At 35.8% G+C, this 24,334-nt stretch overlaps 1 protein-coding gene across 4 annotated transcripts in view; it reads left to right on the plus strand.

Annotated features, from left to right (window-relative positions):
- The window catches only part of RPS6KC1 (ribosomal protein S6 kinase C1), a 246,129-nt gene that overhangs the window by 34,785 nt on the left and 187,010 nt on the right, over positions 1–24,334 (plus strand). For 3 of the 4 annotated variants that reach the window (XM_032393179.1, XM_032393177.1, XM_032393178.1), the window contains exons 5-6: positions 11,590–11,683; positions 23,163–23,525. In XM_032393179.1, the coding sequence (XP_032249070.1) occupies positions 11,590–11,683; positions 23,163–23,525 (457 nt within the window). The remainder of the gene's footprint in view (positions 1–11,589; positions 11,684–23,162; positions 23,526–24,334) is intronic. The other variant, XM_032393180.1, reaches the window with a different exon arrangement.

Consider the following 24,334-nt stretch of genomic DNA (forward strand, 5'->3'; position numbering starts at 1 on the left):
GCCCGATGCGGGGCTTGATCCCAGGACCCTGGGATCATGACCTGAGCTGAAGGGAGACGCTTAACAACTGAGCCACCCAGGCGCCCCATGTTTTGTTTCTTGACATGAAATGTTTTCATTCTGAGCTCTTTATAATTTTATTTTATTTTTAAGATTTATTTATTTATTTAAAGAGAGAGTGCCAGCAGGGGTTGGGGGGAGCAGAGGGAGAGAGAGAGAGAAAATCCCAAGCCGACTCCACACCCAGCGTGGAGCTTGACGCAGGGCTCCATCTCATGACCCTGAGATCATGACCTAGGCTGAAATCAAGAATCGGACACTTAACCAACTGAGCCACCCAGGTGCCCCAGGGTTCTTTATTGTTTTAAATAATAATTTTCTAATTTATTTTGTATTGAGCTTGTGCAGGTTGTTAGTTGGTATCAGTGTCTTTACTGACCACAATTTTCCTATTGCCTTTAGACTTCTAGAAGAAAGCTAGGCGATTGGGCCATACTTCCTTTCTTTAAACATCTACTCATTTGTATAAATGTAATTGTTAGAACATATGAAGTATGTGAATAGTATATGAGTATTGGGATTTTTAATTTTCCTGATGCCAGTGGATCTACAAAAGGAAATTATTTTTTATGACCTATTTTAACTTACTGAAGAAAGTTGGTCTTTTGAAAGATACTATAAATTTATGACTTTACACTAATAGAAATGCAAATAGTAATAGAAAAGTTTGTAGTACCAGTAAGATTTCTAATAATTGACTTCATCGCTTAATTTTTCATTACTGTGTAAACCAGGCTGAGATGATGAATGTGGCTCTGCTATGGCATACTACAGATCTTTAGGATAAAAGGTCAAATCAAGTTGATACAGTATTTGTTCTTTGTTATTCTTGGTTTACAGCTCTATGTATGTGGCAAGCAGTCTATGCTTATAGAAAAAAGGCAGCATTAGGGGTGCCTGGGTGTCTCAGTTGGTTAAGCATCTGACTTGATTTCAGCTCAGATCATGATCTCTTGAGTCATGAGATCGAGCTCCTCATTGGGCTCTGTGCTCAATGGGGAATCTGCTTGAGATGCTCTCTCTCCCTCTGCCCCTCCCCCTACTCTCTCTCACACACATGTACGTGCTCTCCCTCAAATAAATAAATCTTAAAAAGGCAGCATTATTAAGCAAGAAGGATGTGGCTTTATAGAAATTGTGAAAGGCAGTCATGCAAATTAACACATGCCGAGGTCTTAAAAAAAAAAAATCAGTCTAGAAATATAGAAATCAGATCTTAGACTTTGAACAATTTATTTACTTATTTTTATCGATTTGTTTATTTGAGAGAGGGGTAGCACATGTGTACAGGATGGGTGGGAGGGGCAGAGGGAGAGGGAGAGACAGTCCTAAGCAGACAGTGCACTGGAATGTGGAGCCTGACATGGGGCTCGATCTGACGACCCTGAGATCACTACCTGAGCTGAAACCAAGAATCCGATGCTTAACTGAGTGTGCCACCCAGGCGTCCCCAACTTTGAACAATTTAAATATAAGTTACCTGTTCATTCTTCTTTTGGACCTGGGAATTCCTGATTGTAACTGCTGCTGAATGACACTTTTTAGGCTTTGTGAAATGAGAGACAGAAGAGAAGAAAGCAGACATTGGGCACTTTAAGGGAAGTCAGGCTAATCTTAGAAAATATATTAGAAATACCTTAAGTAGTGTGCTGGGCCGGAGAGAGACACTGATTTGGTAATATCACAGCAGTGGTAGTCAGCCTCTAAATAAAGATAAGTAAATAGGATCCTTGAGGGTTATTTAGCTGCAAGCAAGAAACAAAAAAGCTTACCATATTAGCTTAAGTAAGAAAGGGGTTTGTCTCATACAACAAGAAGCTGAGTGAGGAAGATAGAACAGGGTTGGTACAGAGCTCAATGATGTCATCAAAGCCTTAGGTTCCTGGTTTGGGGTGTGAAAGGAAAAGGACTGATAAATGAATGAGTGAATGCATGCCATTTTTGAAAAGCTTTCCTAGAAATTCTACCTAGAGGTAGTCCTTCTTACATCTTATAGACCAGAACTGGGTCACAGGACTATCCTTAGCTTCAGAGAAGTCTGGGTAGGTGACTCTTTTAGCTTTCTAGTTCTCATTGTGGATGAAGGTATGGAGGTGAGGTTTTTGGGTAGCCGGGTCAGAGGGTGTGCTACAATAACAGAGGTTTTGGTTTTTTTGTTTGTGTGTGTGTTTGTTTTGGGGGGAATACTGATGATAGATACCCCATGCAAATGACTACCTTGCCAGTTGATTTGATTTTTTTTAACATACACAAGAGTGGAAGGAATACTATAATGAGCCTCCATTACTCATTACTCATCTTAAAAAATTATCAGTATATTGCCAAATTTTTTTCATCTATGCATTTCCATGCCATATTCTTTGCTGGTTATGTATGTATATATGTATGTATTTTATCATGTATCAGTATTCTATTCCTTTATGTTGCTGAATAGTATTCTATTACATAGATTATACTGCATGTTGTTTATCCATTGACAAAATGATGGACATTTGGATTGTTTTCAGTTTTTTGACCCTTTGTCCAGTACTGTTGCCAACAAATTTTTGTGTACAAATCTATGTGTAGGTATATGTTTTCATTTCTTTTGGGTAGATTCTGAGGAGTGGAATTGCTGGGTGTTATGGTAAGTTTATGTTTTTAAGAAACTGTTCTTTAAAGTGACTGTACTGTTCTACATTCCCCAGTAATGTATGAAGGCTCTGTTTCTTACACAATTTCACCAATTGTGTAAGAATTTAATTTATAGCTGTTCTAGTATGTGTTTAGTGATATCTCACTATAGTATTAATTAATTTCCATTTCCTAATGGCTAATGATGTTGAGCTTGTTTTCATGTGCGTATTCATATACTTTGGTGAAATGTTTGTTAAAATCTGTCCAGTTCTGGTTGGGTTGTCTTATTATTGAGTTGTAAGAGTTCTGAATATATTCTGGATACAAGTCCTTTATCACATATATGTTTTGCAAATATTTTTCTCCCAATCTGTGGCTTGTCCATGTTCTTAATGGTGTCATTGGAAGTACAAAAGTTTTTTTTTTTTTTTTTTAAGATTTTATTTTTCTGACAGAGAGAGAGAGATAGCGAGAGCAGGAACACAAGCAGGGAGAGTGGGAGTGGGAGAAGCAGGCTTCCCGCCAAGCAGGGAGCCCGATGCGGGGCTTGATCCCAAGACCCTGGGATCATGACCTGAGCCGAAGGCAGAGGCTTAACCGACTGAGCCACCCAAGTGCCCCAAAAGTTTTTAGTTTTGATGAAGTCTAATTTATCAATTTTTTCCTTGTTTTGAATCATACTTTTTTTTTTGTCATATCCAAGAACTCCTAGAGTAACCCAAAGTCTCCTGTGTTCTTTTCTACAAGTTTTGGTCTTAACATTTAGGTCTATGATCCATAGTTAATTTTTGTATACAGTGTGAGGTAACAGCCTAAATTCATCTTTTGGCACATGAATATCCAACAGTCCCAGCACCATTTGTTGAAAAGGCCGTCTTTTCCACCATTGAATTACTTTGGCATTGTTGTTCAAAAATGAATTGAATGTAAATGTAATGGTTTATTTCTTGACTTTTGATGTGTTTTATTGATCTATGTGCCTGTTCTTATAACAAAACTGTATTTTCTTGATTATTTTAGCTTTATAATAAGTTTTGAAATCAGATAGTGTAAGTTGTCCCATTTAGTCATCCTTTTTCAGAATTGTTATGGCAATTTTGAGTCCTTTGAATTTCCATAAAAATTTTTAGCATCAGCTTGTCCATATAAACAAAAAATTCTGATGGAATTTTGATTGGAAATGTATTAAATCTGTAGTTCAATTTGGGGAAAATTGTTTCTTAACAATATTGTCTTCCAATCCATGAACATGAAATGACTCTCCATTTATTTAATTAGTCTCAGCAGTGTTTTGCAATTTTCAGTGTATAAGTGTGGCACTTCTTTTGTTAAAATTATTCTATGCATTTTATTCTTTTGATGCCTTTGTGAACAGAATTGTGTTCTTTCTCTTAGCATTATGTTTTAAAGGTTTAATCCATGTTGTAGCGTATAGCAATACTTCATTCTTTTTTGTGGCTATATAGTATTCCTTTGTGTGGATCCATGGATATACTGCGTTTTGTTTATCCATTCATCAGTTGAGCACATTTGGGTTGTCTCTCCCTTTTGGCTATTACTAATGATGCTGTTATAAATATTGGCATATAAGTTTTTCGTGTGGACATATCTTTTCATTTCTCTTAGGTATATATCTAGTATTAGAATTGGTCTGGGAGGATTTCAAATCTTAATTCAATTTATTTACTTGTTACAGGTTTATTATGATATTCTCTTTCTTCTTGAATCAGCTTTGGTAATTTGTTCCTTCCCAGGAGTTTTCATCTAAATTGTATAATTTGTTAGCATAAATTATTCATAGTATTTCCTTATAATGTCTTTGATTTCTACAGGGATGGTAGTGATGTCCCTTCTTCCATTCTTGATTTTGGTAATTTGTATGTATCGTGTTTATTTTTTCTCTTGGTCAATCTAGCTAAAAGTTTGATATTGCTGATTTTCTCAAAAGACTAACCTGGTTGGGGTGCTTGGGTGGCTCAGTCGGTTAAGCGTCTGACTTTGGCCCAGATCATGATCTCAGGGTCCTGGGTTAGAGCCCCACATCGGGCTCCATTGCTCGGCGGGGGGGGGGGGTTTGCTTATTCCTCTACCCCTGCTTGTTCTCTCTTTCTCTTTGTGAAGTAAAGCTTAAAAAAAGACGACTAACCTGGTTTTGTTGATTTTTCTGTATTTCCTGTTTCATTTTTCTCTATTTCATTTTATTGATTTCTACTCTAAACTTTATTTCCTTCCTTTTGCTTGCTCTGGTTTTGCTTTGCTGTTTATCTAATTTTTTAATTCCTTAAAGTGAAAGCTTAGATTACTGATTTGAGATATTTCTTCTTATCTAACATAGGCATTTACAACTATAAATTTTCCTTTTAGCACTGCTTGAACCTCATCCTATAACTTTTTATGCTTTGTTTCCATTTTTATTCAATTCAGTGCATTTTTTTATTTCTTTCTGTGATTTTTCTGTTGACCCATTGGTTATTTAGAAAAATGTTCTTTAATTTCCAAATATTTGTTGATTTCCTAAAGTTTCTTTTATTGTTGATTTCTAGTTTTCTTTTGGTCATGGCCAGAAAACATGTGTTATATGATTTCAGTTCTCTTAAATTTATTGAGACCTGATTTATTTCTTAGCATATGACCTGTCCTGGAGAATATTCCATGTGTGCTTGAAAGGAATATATATTCTGTTGTCAGGTGGAATTTTATGTAAATTTTAGTTAGTTCCAGTTAGTTGTTAGTGATGTTTAAGTCTTCTGTATCTTTGCTGATTTTCTGTTTAGTTCTGTCAATTATTGAGAGTGAGGTATTGAAGCCTCCACTTATTATTGTTGAATTTTCTATTTGTCCTTTCAGTTGTTAATGTTTATTTATTTTGGGGCTCTGTTGTCATGTGCATGTGTATTTATAGTGGGTATAGCTTCCTGGTAAGTTGATTTTCTTAGCCTTAGGAATTGGCTGTCCTTGACCTGAGTAGTATTTATTGTCTTAATGTCTATTTTGTATGATTTTAATATAGACGCTATTTAGTAAAGAATACTCTAGGTCTCTTTTTGCATGGAACCTTTCTTTTCATTCTTTTTTTTTTTTTTCTTGTCGGGGGGGGCAGCAAAGCAAGGTTTATTGAGTGATAGCAAAGTGATAGCACAAAGCTCGGAAGGAGGGAGGGGACCTGAGAGGGTTGCCGCTTTCTTTTCAGTCTTTTGCTTTCAACCTATTAGTGTTATTGAATCTAAAGGGTATCTCTTACATGCAGTATATAGTTTGATCTTTTTTTTTGGTCCAGTCTCAAAATTGCTGTCATTGATTGACATATTTAGTTCTTTTATATTTAAATATACCATTTTGTTATATGTTATATATTTCATATATTTTTTGTTCTTTTGTTTCTCCTTTATGTCATCTTTTGTGTTAAATATTTTTTGTTGTACTATTGAAATTTCCCTTTTATTTTTTTAATATATGTATATATATATATATATTTTAAAGATTTATTTATTTTAGAGAGAGCACTTGAGAGAGTGAGCAAGCCAGGAGTGGGGGGAGGGGCCGAGGGAGAGGGAGAGCAAGAACTTCAAGCAAGCTCCCTGCTTAGGGCAAAGCCTGACGCAGGGCTGGATCTCACTACCCTGAGATCATGAGCTGAGCCGAAATCAGGAGTTGGATACTTAACTGAGTGAGCCACCCAGGTATTCCTTAAGTTATATTCTTAATGGTTGCTCTAGGGATTAAAATAATGCATTTTAATTTATGACAATTTACTTGAGATTAATATTAACTTAATTCCAGTAAAATATAGAAAGTTTGCTCCATAAAGCTCTATTCACTCCTCCTTTTTTGTGTTATCATATGTATATCTCAAATGTATTATAAACTCAACAATATAGTGTTAATGATTTGATGTCTTTTCAAGTTAAGGAGAATAAAAGAGAGGAACATATATTTATATAGTCTTTTATATTTACCCTCATATTTACCTTTTTTTGGTGTTCTTTATTTGTTCAGGTGGATTTGAATTACCGTATGTTGTCAGCTTGAAGGATTTTCTGTAGTTTCTTTTTGTGTGTGTGTAAGGCGGGTTTACTAGCAATAGATTTTCTTAGTCTTTGGAAGTGTTTTTGTTTGCCCTTCATTTTTATTTTATTTTATTTTATTTTATTTATTTATTTATTTATTTATTTATTTATTTATTTATTTTTAAAGATTTTATTTATTTATTTGACAGAGAGAGAGACAGCGAGAGAGGGAACACAAGCAGGGGAAGTCGGAGAGGGGGAAGCAGGCTTCCCGCTGAGCAGGGAGCCCGATGCAGGGCTCGATCCCAGGACCCCGGGATCATGACCTGAGCCGAAGGCAGACACTTAACGACTGAGCCACCCAGGTGCCCCTGCACTTCATTTTTAAAGAATAGTTTTTCTGGATATGTAGAATTATTGATTAACTGTTTCTTTTAGCATTTTGAATTTATCATTTCAGTGCCTTTTGGTTTTCATTGTTCTTTATGAGAAGTTGTTACTTTTACTGTAGTTCTGGTATAGAAGTCTTTTTCTGTTGCTGCTTTCAGAATTTAGCCTTTGTCTTTTAGTAGTGTGACTCAAGGTGTAGATCTCTTTCTGTTTATCCACTTGGAGTTTAATTTATCTTCTTGTATTGGTAGATTATTATTTTTCATCAAAGTTTGAAAGTTTTCTGCTGCATCTTTTCAAATATTTTTTTCAGCTTTTTTCTCACTCATGTCTGGTACATATTAGTTGGTATGCTTGATATTATCCTTATAGCTCTTTGATTCTCTTTACGGTTATTAGGTCTTTTTTTCCTATAATTTTCATTTTGGGTAGTTTCTACTGATCTTTAAGTTCATTTATTATTCATCCTCAAATCTGTTAAATTTTTTTACTATGCTTTTCAACTTATGATTTCCATCGGTTCTGTTTTTAAAATTGAGATTCACGTGACATAAAATTCACCATTTTAAAGTACAAAGTTTAGTAGTGTTTAGTATATTCACAGGGTTATGCCACCATTATCATTGTCTAATTCCAGAACATTTTCATCACCCCATAAAGAAATCTTGTGCCCATTAGCACTTACTCTTCCTTCCCCACTTGCCCTAACTCCTAGCAACCCCTAATCTATTTTCTGTCTTGATGGATTTTCTTATTCTGGACATGACATGAATGCAATCATACAATATGTGGCCTTTTGCATCTGGCTTCTTTCACGTAGCTTAATGTTTTCAAGGTTCATCCATGTTGTAGCATGGGTCAGTGCTTCATCCTTTTTATGGCTAAGTAATACTCCATTAGGTGGATATGAGTATGCCACATTTTGTTTATCTATGAATCAGTTGACAGACATTTGAATTATCTCCACTTTTGGCTCTTACGAATAGTGTTTCATTTGGTTCTTTTTTATAATTTGTATATATTTATATTTGCTATTTCATGAGTCATAGACATCATACTTCAAAAAATTCTTTAATCACGACTTCCTTCAATTATTTAACATATTTATAAATAGCTGCTTTGAAGTCTTGGCCTTTTAAGTCCAGTATCTTTGCCCCCTCAGAGTTAGTGCCTATTGATTGCTTCCCTTCCCCATCCCCCATGTATGGAGCACACACTTTCTTATTTCTTTGTATGTCTCATGATTTTTTTTGTTGAAAACTAGAAGTTTTGGATAATATAGCAGATCGGAGTTCTGATTTTTGCCCTGAGGGTTGTTAGTATTGTTTTGTTAGTGTGTTTAGTAAAGTGTCTGTACTGAATCTGTAGAGTCTGTTTAATGGACAGTGATTGCTGATATCTCTGCTCAATTTTTAATTTTTATTGTATTTTTAAACCTGGCTAACTAGGGATTAGTCCTGTATCAGCCTGGGTTAGTCGTCAGCCAGTGATTGGTCTTTGCTTGCATTTAAACACTTTGTTCCATTATATGCTTCTTCCACATGCTGATGATTCTTGGTGTATTTTCAAAGTTCAAGCAGTTTTTAAGTTTGCCCTGGCTTTTGCTTTCCTCTAGGATCTCTTGGATTTCCTCTGTGTGTGTGCATCATCATGGTTTGCCAAGGATTTGTAGATAGCTCGATTTCTCTCTAGTCTCTTCTGCGTGGATGGGTAGAGAGCATATTAAGAACCCATATGGCTGTGTATTTTCTGTATCTCCCTGCGAAATGTTTGCCTGATATGCTGGTTCTTTGCTTGCCGCAACTTCGTGTTTGCTGAGCCACTGTGTGTTGGCACTGGGATCACTTCTATTACTGATAATACTGTTTGGGGTGGACTTTTTCTGTGCTTCAGTCCAAATCATGCCAGCCTCCTCTGCAAGTGAATCTGCTGAATTTCAAAGCTTGCCTTGCCCTTGTATAATTACCATGGCAACCCAGCTGGGACGGAAGGTGGGAGTAACCCCAGGCAAGAATGCCACAGACTCCCACAGTTCTTACCTGTGGTTTTATGGTAACCACTTCTTCATTTGTTTTATGTTTTTGGTCAATTTCCAGAGCCCTGAAATGGTCCCTGACAGTTTTCTGTAGTTATTGCCTTTTGGGGAGAGCATTTGCTAATTTACTTATTCCATCATACCTGAACTCCCTTCACCCTCCAGATTGACATTTCATTAACAAAAAACTTTGAGATGCTGTGTAATAAGAGTTTCTGTCTACTGCGTAGTGAAGAACACCAAATGGTTCATGTTTTTGGTCTAGAGATCAAAATGATCAAAACAGCAATTAATAGAGATTAAAATAGAATTGTGGCATATTTTTCTACTACTTCCCTCGAGTTCCTATGGTACAGTTTTTATTATTTTGTTTAATTAAGGATTTAGTCTGTATTATTTTGTATAATATCATTTGTTAAATTAGGTAAATAAAATTTCTCTGGGATTCTGAGCTAAAACATTTTTTGCATTCTTTAGTATTGTTTTTATTTTATCTTGTAAACAGATCTTACATCAGCTAATATTATTAACAAATAAACATTTATTGTGTGCTTATGTTGTTCTAAACACTCTACATGTATGAAATCTTTTAGTCCTAACAACTTATGAGTTATAGATAATATTTCCATTTCAAAGATAGGTAACTTAAAGTCACACACCTCATGGTTCAAGAGGTAGTTAATAGTTGAAAGGCACTTCCTGTTAAGTGAGATTATAAATAAAATCAGATTTGTCTATTAAAATTCTCAAGAATATTTGCATTTTTTCTTAAGATTTGGTTTGGATGGCTTAGTCTGAAATAGATACTCTTCTTTTTTAGAGAAAAACTCAAATGTGATTTGAATATTTTAATAAACAAATAGAACAAAGTAGTATAAATTCTTGCCTCTAAAGAGAATAATTGTGGGTGGCTCAGACGGTTAAGTGACTGCCTTCCTGCTCAGGTCCTGATCCTGAGGTCCTGGGATCAAGTCCTGCATCAGACTCCTTGCTCAGTGGGGAGCCTCCATCTCCCTCTGCCTGCCACTCCCCCTGCTTGTGCACATTCTCTCTCTCTCTGATTAAAAAAAATAATAATAAAGAGAATAATTGTTTTAAAGTTTCAGTTCACTTAACACTCTGGGAAGTAAAAGTTGGTAATTTGAGAGGGATCATTTAAAATTTCTCTTTCTTAAAGATAAGTGGGCAGGGAGGCTTTTGATTATGTAAAGAGAGTTGTTGAGTTCTTTGTGCTGAAGGAGAGAGGAAATAGGGGTCTTGTGTTTCTCTTGGGTTTTGCTATCCTGGTATTGTGTTTGGGGGCATGGAACTATTGGTGGAAAGTAGAAGGAAAGATGTTAAGGAGCAGAAGAACTATTCTTTTAGTTATAATTATTTAAGGATTATAAGCCCTTATGTCGATGTTTGGAGCAGTCCATGAACCCACAGCACAAAATCACACCACCACCACTTACCTGATAAGTACCATTCTCTAGTTGCACATAGAGTAAGAGAAAACAGCCTTTTGGGGGTTGAATTTGCAAACCTAAATATAGAATTAAAATAATGGCCACACGGAGAAATCAATTTTATATTTATTAAAAATAATACAAATATCTTAAATTTGTTTAGTTTCACATACATTATTATGTCTAAGTGTTTTTCACATTTAAGGTACTTCTGGAATCACTGAGGTTCTATGTGGTATATTGTAGTTTTTAATTTGATAAAATTAAAGGATTTCTAATGCAATCCCATCATTTATCACTAATTAGAATGACCAGTCACTAAGGATACTAAGCAATAGTCTTTAGTTGGTGGGTGGTTTTTTTTTCCTTGCATTTTTTAAATGAGTATTTTTGATAGATTTTTTAAAAAATATGCTTTTATAAGAAGCCACATGATATTATAAACATAATATTCCTTTTGAATGTTAATAGGCTAAAAATAGATTTTAATAATAGATTATTTTTTGGAGCAGTTTAGTTTACAGAAAAATTGTGCAGAAAGTATAGTGCTTTCAGGGGCGCCTGGGTGGCACAGTTGGTTAAGCTTCTGACTCATGATTGCAGCTCAGGTCATGATCCAGGGTCATGAGATTGAGCCCCATGTTGGGCTCTGCGCTCAGTGCAGAGTCTGCTTAAGTTTCTCTCTCCCTCTGCCCCTTCCCCCTGTGTGTGTGTGTGTGTGCGCTCTCTCTCTGTCCTTTCTTAAATAAATAAATCTTAAAAAATAAAAAAAGGAAAGTATAGTGTCTTCTTGTATATCCCCTTTTCCCTTCACAGAGATTCCCCCTATTATTAACACCTTGCATTGGTGTGGTACGTTTGTTACAATTGATGAATCAATACTGATATTCCTATTGATTTTTTTTTAAAAGCAACTATTATCTAGTTTAACAGATGCATAGTTTCTGTAATGTTGAGTAACTATTGTTCATTTATTACTCATTTTTAAAATACTCTTATTAACAGTGAAACACAATTACTCTCCTCTTTTTAGGGTGGAATAATTAATGATGGTTCTGAATTGATTGGTCCTGCTGAAGCTTATTCAGATTCCCTCGTTGATAGCTTTCCTGAGTGTAGTACAGAAGGTAGGACATTTTGAATTTTTTTCATTTCATGGTTTTGATTGCAGACTATAAATCATATTTGAATTACAAAAGAATAGATGGCTATAGGAATTTGGGAGTATTTCACCAATTCTAAGATACTTTTTTCCTTAACATTTTAGTATCACTGATGTTGGGTACATGATACTGGGTCGATGATATCTTACATTTAATTGACAGCTTTTTTTCTTTCTTAGTGTGATATATAAAATAATGATTTATCCTACAATTAATGGCATATTAGATTTGATGAAATGTGGTATAAATGAATGTTCAGAATTCGTATTGTCTAGCGTTAAGAATATTTTGCTAAAGTTTAGCAGCATCTGACATTTAAACAATTAATTTTAAGACTGGCTTTAAAAGTTTAGTCATGTTCCCAGAAAGAATAAACCTAGGGCAGTTTTAATGTTTTTAGTATGTTTTATAATAACATGAGTCTAAACCAAAGCAGTTTTTGAAATTTTAATCACTTTAATTCAAGAATGCTTAATCTCTTGTTTTATTCCTATGTTAAGCCATCCTTGAATTTTTATGAAGATTTAAAATACATACATTTTTGTCTTTAAATTTCCTTAGCTAGTTTTCTTCCAGGGAAGAATTTGGAATTAAGAAAAAGAGATTTGGAGACAGGAAGGGAGAATCTTTAAAAATAGATAATTAGATTTGTTTGAGGAGGCTTAGGTTTGTTTTATATAAAAGTAAAATCATAGACTAGATATTTCTTGATCTCTTTCATGGATAACAGTTTATGGTAGAGGAGGATGCTGAATATGGGAGGTAGCCATAATCTCATTTCAGTGATCTTTTTGTGGGGATATGTACTGATGTCATATGTCAACAGACACATTGGTATAGATTTATTGCAGTGAATTCCCATCTTAATTTGGTAGGAGCAGCAAGTTCCCATCCATTGTGTAGGCTGAAGCATTTAAAATTTGTTTTTCAAGTGCCTTGTTAGTGCGGTAGGTAGCATATCAGCCTCATAACATTTGTTTTTCTTTTGTTGCCACCACATTAGCTCTTCTTGTTTTTCATAGTGGCTCCCATTGACTTAAAAACAAAGTCCATTCATTAGTGTTTTGTGTAATGTATGGGAACCTTAGGCCCAGGGATTTCCATTAGGTCCTCAATGTCTTTGACTCTATACTGAATCAGCCAAGGTCATAGGAAAACACTGCTGACAGTAATTTTACTCTACAATCCAAATACCTGTTCTTTGTAACCTGTTTTGATCTGCAGATCCTTGCCAGGCTTTGAAACATCTAGTCCCTGCTTGGGATCCCAATGTGATTCTGTTTTTAGAGCTGGTTTCCTTGGAAGGCAGCTATCTGGGATAACCTGATCTGGCTGTTGCCTCGGAGATACTCTTTTCCTGAGAAAGGAGGAGAAGGGTATCTTCTGCCCGTAGATGTGCTGATTTGGTGACATCCAGTAGTAAACAAATAGATTTGTAGGAGAGTGTTCAATGAGGAGTACAGTTCTTGGAGATGGTAGAATGTTTTTTAGTTTCTCTCCTTTTGTGTTTTGTTACAGGAATCTAAGGTTGCATAACTCGGGGATGGCTATATTCTTTTGATATCTATAATAAGCTTTTTTTTACTAGGTGTGAGTCAGCTATGGTGGGAGATGTGTGTCTCAGGAACCTATTTTAGTGTAGGATCATCATGGATGAGAATGATACAGAGGTCTTTTGTTCTTTGTTACCATCTGGAAGAGAAGGGGCGAAGCATTATTATTAGGAATGTGTTTTCTTGGGATGGTGTTCCAAAATATGGGAAGCTGTTCAGGGTAAAAATGTGGCTGTGGTAAAAACGTGGTAAAAAACAAAAAGGATATATTACCTAAAGCTAGGATGAGTTTGTAATTTATTGTCCTAAGTGGGACACACACTTCTGAGAAGTAAAGAGGATGCTTTAATAAAGTACAGCGAGACCACACGCATACACCAGGACCGCCCCTGGCACACTGAGACGGATGGTGTGGGCCGCTCTATCTAAAGCAGTTGTTTCAGGGTTTATCTTTGAAGTTTCGAAAAGATGGGTTTTCTTTCTTTCTTTCTTTCTTTTTTTTTTTAAGATTTTATTTATTTGACAGAGAGAGAGAGAGAGAGAGAGAGCCCGCGCACAAGCAGCGGGGAATGGCAGGGAGAGGGAGAGGGAGAGGGAGAAGCAGACTCCCCGCTGAACAGGGAGCCCAATGCGAGGCTTGATCCCACCACCCTGCGATCATGACCTGAGCTAAAGGCAGGATACTTAACCGACTGAGCCACCTAGGCTCCCCGAAAAGATGGGTTTTCCTTGGAAAGATTTATCTTTTAGGAATATGCTTTTATGAGAGAAATTGGGGGCAACCTTTTTGTTAATAACCCCAGAAAAGACTTACGCTACCGAAAAGTAATACTGGCATTTTATCCTTTCCGTGCATAGTTCAGTTCTCCAACTGTATTACCATCTCTGGAACACGCCGTGATCCATGACGAATGCAAAATGTGGAACTAGAAAGGCTGTACGTGCTTATGTTTTTTACCCCCTCCCTTTAAAAGCCTTTATGCCTGACTAATTAATCCTGCTGAAAGACACTTTGTTGACAAATACAGATCAGAGTGTCAGACAGCTTGCAAATTCATTGTTATATGAGAGGGGAAATGACTTTTAAATATCATGAGATTGTCTGGCATACTGGGTGGTGGAAGAGATACTTTCCTACCAAAAGGTCTGCAAACCCCCGAGACAGCCAAGGGAGAGGGCCTCTCCTAGCAAAAGAGCAGGAGAGCTGGCAGCTGGCCAAGCCCCACAGGTATACAGTGAAATGGAGGGTTGTAGAGGGATTGTGGTGGCAAGTGCTTGTGGTTTGGATTTAGAGCCAAAATGTGAGGAGGTGATTCACTCCATAACAACTCCTCTGAGTGTAGTATTTTAAATGGTGTTTCAGAGGTGTATTCATTTTTCATACTTGTGATTTAGTTTGCCAGTGAAATGAGCCAGAGGGGCAAATCTTAATATATAGTCTGCTGTTTCAAGGTCCTTCAGTAGTTAGAATGACATGGCAAGTATATCACCTCTCAGAGGACAGATGTAGAGGCTTAAGTGATCATTATTTTTATTAGTACCATAAAAAATGCAATCAACAGGTCTTAATTTACCTTGAAAGAAAGTTTTCTGAGGAAAACATAAAGAGCTGGATTAATGTTTTTTTTTTTTTAATTATCATTATTTGATAGTAATGGGATAGAGGAAACCCCTTTAAAGTTTCATAGAACCAATAATGTGGTGATTAACTGGTAAATATGTTTTATCTAATAAGAAATTGGTAATTATAAAATTATTCAGTAGGTTTTTAGATAAAAAGTTAATATTGTTTTATGTTTTTAAAATGAAATGCTGGTCACTCTTTATCTCCTTTGTCCAGAGAAATTAAACTATACATATTTTTAAAGATGAAAGAAGATTGACTTGATTGTTAACATCTTATTTCCTTTTTAAACTTGCATCTTTTCATTTGATTAAACTTAGCTATGAAGTTACTATGACATTTGTGGAAATCTGGCCAAAATGGTGCATTGGAATTGAGCTTCTTGACATGTTTCTCTCATCTGTTGGCCAGTTTGAGGCATGTAGGTTGCTTTACTGCCATGCTGGCCTTGATATTGGAGCCTTTGATGTTGGTAGACTCTCATCTGGTAACCTGTGTCATTTCCTCTTCTTGCAGTTATGGGAGGGACATCTTCCAGGTCTATGCACCAAACAAGAGAAAATAATTAGGTGATCATAACCACAAATACAAATTGAGAGATCAGCTTCTTAAATGTAGATCTTAAGAGTGAATGTTCTTAAATGTCTCCTGGGGTAGTCAGATCTTCTTCTTCCTTCTTCCTTCTTCCTCCTCCTCCTCCTCCTCCTCCTCTTCCTCCTCCTCCTCCTTCTTTTTTTTTTGGTGGTAAATTGTGGGTTAAGAGCTCCCTGGGGTTCAATTGTAGCTATTGTAGACATAAGAAAGGATCTATTAAGCTGTCGAATTCCATTTTAGAGTAAATGAGATGTACATTTGGAGACTAGCATCCTTTGCTGGTCTATGTAAGGGATCTCTAAAATCACTTTCAGTTCAAAGATTTGTGTTTTTATTTGATGGCGGGGTGATAATTCTTTCCATTAAAGCATGAAGATTAAAAAAAATAAAGCATGAAGATTAAACTGTATTAAATTGAATAATGTTGATTAGTTTTAAACTGTTAGGGGAGACTAATTGGAAGGGTGAATAGTTATTTAAGTTTGAAGAAAGTCTTCTGTGTCAGTGTACCATTTTATTATTATTATATTTTTCTTTTTATTATTTATGCTATTTTCATTTAGTTGATTTAAAGTCAATGCTCTGAGGCAGGATCGTTTTAAAAAGGAATATTCTTCAGTTGATTGGCTGCTTAATAGCCTAAATCTGTTTTTCAGGCAAACTTAAAGTTTGCTTTAGAACTGCATAGAGGTGGTGTAAAATGACAAAATATAGAAAGCCTAATTAAAAGTAATTTAAAGTAGAATTTAGTGCAAATGTCCACTAGGTGGCACCAGGAGAACTCTAAATCTTGTTACTGGGATTATTCTAGGCCCTCCTGTATTAAGAGAGTAGGTTTATTCACTTTGAAGTTCCTTTTTCTCTTAAGTGCTTATCTACTTAATGTTATTCATTGCCCTTTATTAGTTGAATTTTCTTTGGTGCGGGAGCTTAAAATAAATAGGGAAAAAAGAATAGATCATTATTCTCAAGAAAAACACAAATGAGAATGTGTCATTGTATGTGTGCATGTAAAACAAGTGATATATATTATAATTATTGACTCTTAAAAACCCTAGGGCTATTGAGGTTAATGTTAGCTATTAGGAGTTTAGGAGTTGGGTGGGGAAGATAAAAAAAATTCCTGATATGTCATGGGAGCTGTTTTAGAGTAAAAGGAACATGAAGAATGATATAGATAAATCCCTTATTCCACAATTAAAAATTGGAATTTCAGAGAAGTAAAGCCATGTGCCTAAGGCAGTCCAGGCATTCTAGGTAGTCAGCAGCATTTATAGAAGCATGTTTTGAAAGAGGAGATTTAATTTTACGGAGAAGGAGGCAGTGAGAATACATATTTGGTACAGAAAGCTCAGCGTGAGCTACCTGTGTGCTGGTAGCAGGTTTGATTTGCAGAGAAGATTATGGAGAGTAGCAACATAAAAAGTTCATTAGGTAGAAAGGGAAGCCACCTCATAGATCTTTGTTGTTCATGGTAAGATAACAGTATTAGGGTTGTAATTTTGATTGATGTGTTGTTTCCTGAGGCTATTCAGTTTTTCACCAAATAATGCAGTAAATATACTGGTGCTCTTTTCAGAAGTTTTCAAGGGTGAAGCAAAGACTTGTCTCCAGGACATTATAAAAATGTGAAACATCAAAGGAATGGTACTTTTTCGTAACAGTAGCTATTTCTAAATGATACGTTGGTAATCGAGTACGAGAGTCTTAATTAGCATCAAGTTTTAGATTTAGGTATTTGCCTAAAATCATATTAATTAGGGCTTGTTTCTTAATGGAGATTGATATGTATGTCTTCTATCTCAGGGTGACCTTTGTTCTGCTGGCTAGACATTTTGCTTTGTGTGTGAAGCATGAGTCATTGCTACTAGGAAAAGTAGAAATTCCCTTTCGTTGACTGAACCTCAGTGCTCAGTGAAAGCTATCAGCTAATAATAATGAGGCCATGTATTTTATATATAGTTGACCATGAGAGACCACCTGTTGTTCTAAAGGAAACTGATCTCTTTTTGCAGATGGTCTTCAAATACAGATTTCTGATAGTTTATAGTATAAAGATTTATTCTATAGCAACTCCACCTTTTCCCCTGGTGCCTGTCTTTCAGAGGTGGTGTCCTAGACAGATTTCACTAGACTGCCCTACTCTGAGCAGTTCAAAGCACAGAAGGTGAGGGTAGGTAGGTGAACTGGGATGCTATAGAAACCCCTCATGTCTGTAGCTGCTTTTTAACTGGTCACCTGGGGCCCTCTAATAGCCCTGAGACTTGAATCTCTGTGATATGAACCTGGAGGCAGAACGCTTTCATAGAACCTTTGACTCTTCCCCCTCCCATCTCTTCCCCAAAAGGCTGAGGTTTTTGTCTTGATGGTGTTGGTGAAGCATGTACCTTTTACTCTCATGATGGCTCTAGAGGGCCTCTTTAAACATGGATTGACTTCAGGTTGGTTTAACTTTTGACAAAGAGTCTCTGACTTGTCAATTGTTGCCCTGCCTTATCCACAATGTTCTTCCTACTCACCCTAACTGAGAACCTCTTACTTGTTGGCTGCTCTCTGTACCTTATTAACTTTCTTTCTGAGTTTTAGAAGCTAATTTCCACTTGATGTGATATTTATATGGAGCTTTATATAAAACAGGTTGAATGACAGGACCGTGATTTCAAGGAATTGAGCAAGCACTTTATTAAGTAGATGTATTAAGGATATAAGGCGAAAAGACTAGGTACTGAGTGTGTGTGTGTGTGTGTGTGTGTGTGTGTGTGTTAATGGTTTGTTGCTGCGATGGTGAAAGGGGAGTGTTCTCGAGTTGGTTGGGGAATACTTCATTGAGAAGAAGGGGATTTAGAAATTGCTTAAATGCAGAAGGGAAAGATTTCAGAGAGTACTAGAAGACAACTAGTTGCAGTGTATGGTTGCGATATGATAGAGTTAGGCTTTTCAGATCTGGTAGGGTGCATCTTAAGAGGAGAATTAAAGGAAGAAGATAGGCAAGGAAGAAGTGTCAAGGGTTAGTCTGCTTCAAACAGATCTGTCTATAATCACTTTTGTCTTCTCTTCTAAGTTAGGAATTCTTGGCACTGGCTGCTGGATGATTCTTACTGGCCTATATTTCATAAATTATGTTTGTATAACATAGATTTATTCACAAACAAATTCCCAGTTTTAGCCCTTGCTGCATCTCCTTTGATATCCTTCAGGTACCAAGGCTTAAGAGCTTGCCATTCACATAAAGGAATGTGGTAAGAGTCACCTGTAATCCCACCATACAGGGAAAATTGCTGTCAATGTTTAATACACTTCTCTAGCCTTTTTTCCTGTGTTTTTGTTTTAAAATTAGAATTACAGTATATTATATACTGCTTTACAGTTTGTCGTTTTTGCATAATAGATAATGAACACTTTAGCATTAAGCGTTTGTCTATAACATAATTTTTAATAGCTGTATAATATTTTCTCAAAGGGATGTACCATAATCTCCAATTGTCAGGAATTTGTTATTTCCAAATTTTCACTAATTTTTGTGATGGATATTGTCACGTATAGATCTTTTATCATATCTCTGATTGTTTTTGATATAAATTGCTGAATCAAAGATATAAGCATTTTTTGCATCTGATATGTATTGCCAAATTGTCCTCCAAAAAGGTTAAATCAGAAGTCTTTTTGCTTTCCTTTGCTTCTCATAGTTGGACTAGAAAAACTCCTTATCCTAACCTGCTAGCTTTTCTTTTGTTTGCTCACTTTGAAAGATTCTTCATTTAGAATTAGGTAGAATTTGAAAAGGAAACAATTTGAATATTATTATTATTTCTTTGTTTCATTATCTGGCTTTATTCCTAGGTATTTTGATGGTCTTACTCTTCTGATGTAATTTTATTTAATCATGATTTCCTTTGCTAACAAAATACGATTGGAAAGGTAAGAGAGGAAATAAGACTATGTCACTAGACTTTTGTGGTCAAAAGCCAAGAAACTGAGTACACATAATTTTACCCCTTTGCCCTTTGGTATTATTGTTCTTGTTAGAAAGGAAAATCAGGCAAAACATGAAACAGTACAATGTGATAGATGATGTGAAGGTCACAGTGACAAGACACCAGAGAGCAGACAAAAGATCTATAGCAGCATTTCCTTTCTTTTATGATTAGCTATATAAATCAGAACTTATTTTTTAAACTTTGTCTATTTGTTTATTAATATCAATGGACTAGGTTATATAAGGCCCCCTTTAAGGAAATAAATGTGCATTGAAATATGTAAAATATTTTTAGATCAATTAAAAAAATCTCTTCTGAAGTTTGTATATTTCTCAGAACGGTGGGTAAATAATTTTATAGACTGCTGTGAAAGATTTTGATTTTGAAGTGCTGTCTGTACAGTTGAAATGTCAGAGATTGAAAAGATTTCCACTAGGTCCAATGGATCTCATCTCAGATTGTGGGTTTAATGAAGTCTTCTGCTTTTAGGGAACAAAGTGAGTTCTTTATGGGCATTCTAAGGATTTGAGAAAAACCCCTGAAGACAGGATATGTTGACAGCATGCCAAAGTAGTGTCTGAAGCTGATTTGAAATTTGAGTTTAGCTGCCAGTAACATGTTTTTACCCTAACTTATTTTATTTGATATGAAGTAAGCAATTTGAGTCTATAATAAGGGTTGACAAACTATGGCCTGTGGGCCAAATCCGACCTGCCACCTGTCTTTATATGACCTACTAGCTAAGAATGGTTTTTACATTTTAAAATGGTTGACAGAATTCAAAAGAATATTATTTTGTGGCATGTGAAAATTATATGGAATTCAAATTTCAGCATCCATAAATAAAGTGTTACTGGAACACAGCCATTCTTATTCATTTACATATTATCTGTGGCTGCTTTTTTTTGTACTACAATAGCAGAGTTGATTAGTTGTGACATAGATCATATGGCCCACAAAGCCTAAAATAGTCACTCTCTAGCCCTCAGAAGAAAAATTTGCTGATCCCTGACCTAGAATTGTATACTCTAACCCACCTTTAAGTTTGGCTTTTTATATGATCCTGAGGAAATAATTTTCTTTTCAATATATTTTCTTTCCTGAGAAACTTGAGAGTCAGTATTCAGTAGTGATACAGATCACATAGTTGTTCCCAAACTTAATTTTTACATAGCTCTATTGTCAGTCTTATTGAATGATAGAGATCAGTGGCTCTCAAAGTATGGTCTTCAGATGCCTGGGTATTCCGGAGATCTTTTTAGGGGGTCCCCAAAGCAGAAACTGTTTTTATATAGTCTAGGAAATTGTTTGTCTTTTTCACTGTGTTGACGTTTGCACTAATGATGCAAAAGCAATGGTAGGTAAAACTGTTGTGCCTGAGCATGAATCAGGACAGGGACAGCAGACTGTAACAGGAATCATTGCACATGCAGTAATGCTAATGTTGCCTAAAAATGCCCTTGATAAAGCAGTAAAAACTTAATTTTTATCAAATCTCAACCTTTGGGTACATGTCTTCTTGATATTCTGTGTGATAAAATGGAAGTACGCATAAAACACTTCTGCATAATGAATTGCTGTGGTTGTCTGGAGGAAAAGCACTTGTTTGAGCCATGAACTAGCTGCTTTTCTCTTGGGACATCATTTTTGCTTGAAAGAACCATTGACAGACAAACTGTCATTATTCAGACGGGTATTTGGCAAATATTTTTTCAAAAGCAAACGAAGTGAGCTGACACTTTAGGGAAAACAACTGACAGTATTTGTTGCCAATGATAAAATGTGAGTTTTCAATTCCAAATTAGAATTTTGGAGAACTTGTTTTTTTGTTTTTGTTTTTGTTTTTAATCTTTACACCCAGCGTGGGGTTCAAACTCAGGACCCTGAGATCAAGAGTCACAAGCTCTACCAACTGAGCCAGCCAGATGCCTGAATTTTAGAGAACTCCTATCTGCTACTTTGAGCTTGACAGTTTCCCAGTATCTAAAGAAAATATTCTGATGAGATTGATGATGATAGTAACAAATGTGATTTTGGGGGGGGAGGGTATTGTAATAATGAAATTCATCAGTATCTGGAAGATCTATATAACTCAGGGAACCAGTACTTTCAAAATGTCCAGTGTGTGATGTTACAAACTCAGGCATGGATAAAAGAGCCATTCAATGTGCAAGACAGACCAATGTATTTGAATGTGACAGAAACAGAAATTTCACTGATAGGAATTTATATTCTACATGGCAACAAAGCTTTAAGAAACTACCACTTGTCAAGTTTTGGTGTAGTATCAAAAAATAATATCCACAAATATTCGAAAAGGCTACTAAAATATTCACCCCATTTTCATTACATATCTATGTCAGATTTTCCTCAAATCTTTCAGCCAAAACAACATGACAACAGATTGAGTGCAGGATCAGATATGAGAATCTAGTCATCTTCTGTTAAAAAGATTTGTAAAAATTTGAAACAATGTCACTTCTGTCACTAAATACTTTTTTGTTTTGGAGAATATAGTTTTTTTTTTTTTTTTTTGAAAGATTTTATTTATTTATTCATTAGAGAGAGAGAGTGAGAGCGTGTGAGCTGGTGGCGGGGTTGGGGAGGGAGAGGGAGAAGCAGGCTCCCCTGCTAAGCAGGGAGCCCGATGTGGGGCTCTATCCCAGGACCCGGGGGTCACGACCTGAGCTGAAGGCGGATGCTTAACCAACTGAGCCACTGAGACACCCCAAGAATATAGTTATTTTTAATAAAAATTATGTTAACATGTAATGGGGTTTAGTGTTTAAAAATTTTTTTAGTCTATTTAAATATTAAGATTGGTAAACATTTACAGGTATAATCCACAAAGACAAAAGTTTTTTGAGGCTCTCAGTTATTTTAAGAATGTAAAGGGAGATCCTAAGACCTCATGCTCATTTACCATGAAGTCAGTTCTATGAAATGCAAGAAAGAATTTTCATTGCTGAATATTTCAATACCACCTGTTCATTCATTTTCTGTCAGAAAACTAAGAGGCGAATATAGACCAAAGCTCTCTCCAAAAGCTTGTGGAAGAGACTGAAACAAAGATATCTAAAAATTTAGTCCTTAAAAAAAAAAAAAAATAAATGGCATACATTTTCCAGATATGGATGATTATCTAAAAGCACACCTCTGTGAGGGTACGTTGTATAATAGTTAAATAATGATTATATAATTGCTATAATAGTTGTAATTGAATGATAAGTCTATTGTGCTTTATATGCATTAACTCTGTTCCTCATTTAAAGTCCTACATAATAAGTAATATTATTAAGTGACTCACTTTTGGTCACATAATAAGTTTTAAGAGCTGAGATCCAAGCACTTGTTTTTGTCTTACCCTGAAGCTCTTATTCTTTTCCTTTTATCATAATGATGATCAAGATCTTGTGGTAAAGGGTCTTCTTTTTGACAACAAGGCTAGATAAAGACTTGCCTTCAGTTTTAGTGTGATAATTAAGGCAAAGGAGATTGGCTTCTAGAGCTTACATTGAGTGCAGAAGTGAATGAAGTAAGCAGAAACAAATTGCCAGGCACCGATCTCTATCAGGCAATGACAGCCTTCCTAATCAACTTGGACAGTATGAACAAATGAATCGTCAGCATGATTTGTATTCTTTTTGGCTGATTCTTAATTTAATATCTGTTTACTATTGTGATCATATTTCTAGGTTTCTCCAGCGACAGTGATCTGATATCTCTTACTGTTGACGTGGATTCTCTTGCTGAGTTAGATGATGGAATGGCTTCCAATCAAAATTCTCCCATTAGAACTTTTGGTCTCAGTCTTTCTTCGGATCCTTCAGCACTAGGGGCTGTTGCTTCTGACAGCGAACAGAACAAACCTGAAGAAGAACGGGAAAGTCGCAGCCTCTTTCCTGGCAGTTTAAAATCCAAGCTTGGCAAGAGAGATTATTTGGAGAAAGCAGGAGAATTAATAAAGCTGGCTTTAAAAAAGGAAGAAGAAGATGACTATGAAGCTGCTTCCAATTTTTATAGGAAAGGAGTTGATTTACTCCTAGAAGGTGTTCAAGGTACAATTTTATCAGTATTAATATGTTTTGGAATGTTTTTATGTTGGTGTCTGGAAAGAAAAGTGTATATATATAACTGTACCTTGTGTATAGTCCTCTGTAAAAACAAGACTGAAAATGAGAAATTACAGAAGATTAAATGACCTACATTTGGGGGGCACCTGGGTGGCTCAGTCAGTTAAGCATTCGACTCTTGATTTTGGCTCAGGTCATCATCTCAGGGTCGTGAAATTGAGCCCCGCATCGGGCTTTGTGCTGGGCGTGGAGCCTGCTTAGGATTCTCTCTCTCCCTCTCCCCTGCCCCTTGCCCTGCTCATGTGCATTCTCTCTCTCTTTCTCTCTCTCAAAAAAAAAAGACCTACATTCAGGTTTATACTTTCAGTTACATGAATGGAAGGCAGTATCAGAGCTGCTTAACTCTCTACTTTGATCAATTAACCAACAACAGGTTTTAAAAAAATCAAATCTCCATGTCTCTTGATGAATAATAACCTGTTTTTTTCTGACATGGCTAGTGTTTACCAGGCTTCACCTCTCTCAGAAGTATTTGCAGAGATTCTTTAGTGCATTTATTCTTGCTGGCCTGAAGAGAGGAGATGAAATGTAAAGATCCTTGATTTGCCTACTATTCTGTTCTTTGTTAATTGTCATAAATTCTCAGCTAATAACTGGGGTGTTGTGGGAGCTGAATGTTTCTGAATTTCTATAAGTAGGACTTACCTTTTTTTTAAGCATCAGATTTTTGTTTTAGTCATTTGTCTTTTCCTTATAGAAAGAGTGTGAAGCATACCGCAGTTAGTTACTTGACT

This window comes from Phoca vitulina, unplaced genomic scaffold (genome assembly GCF_004348235.1).
Source record: "Phoca vitulina isolate PV1807 unplaced genomic scaffold, GSC_HSeal_1.0 scaffold71, whole genome shotgun sequence".
NCBI lineage: Eukaryota > Metazoa > Chordata > Mammalia > Carnivora > Phocidae > Phoca > Phoca vitulina.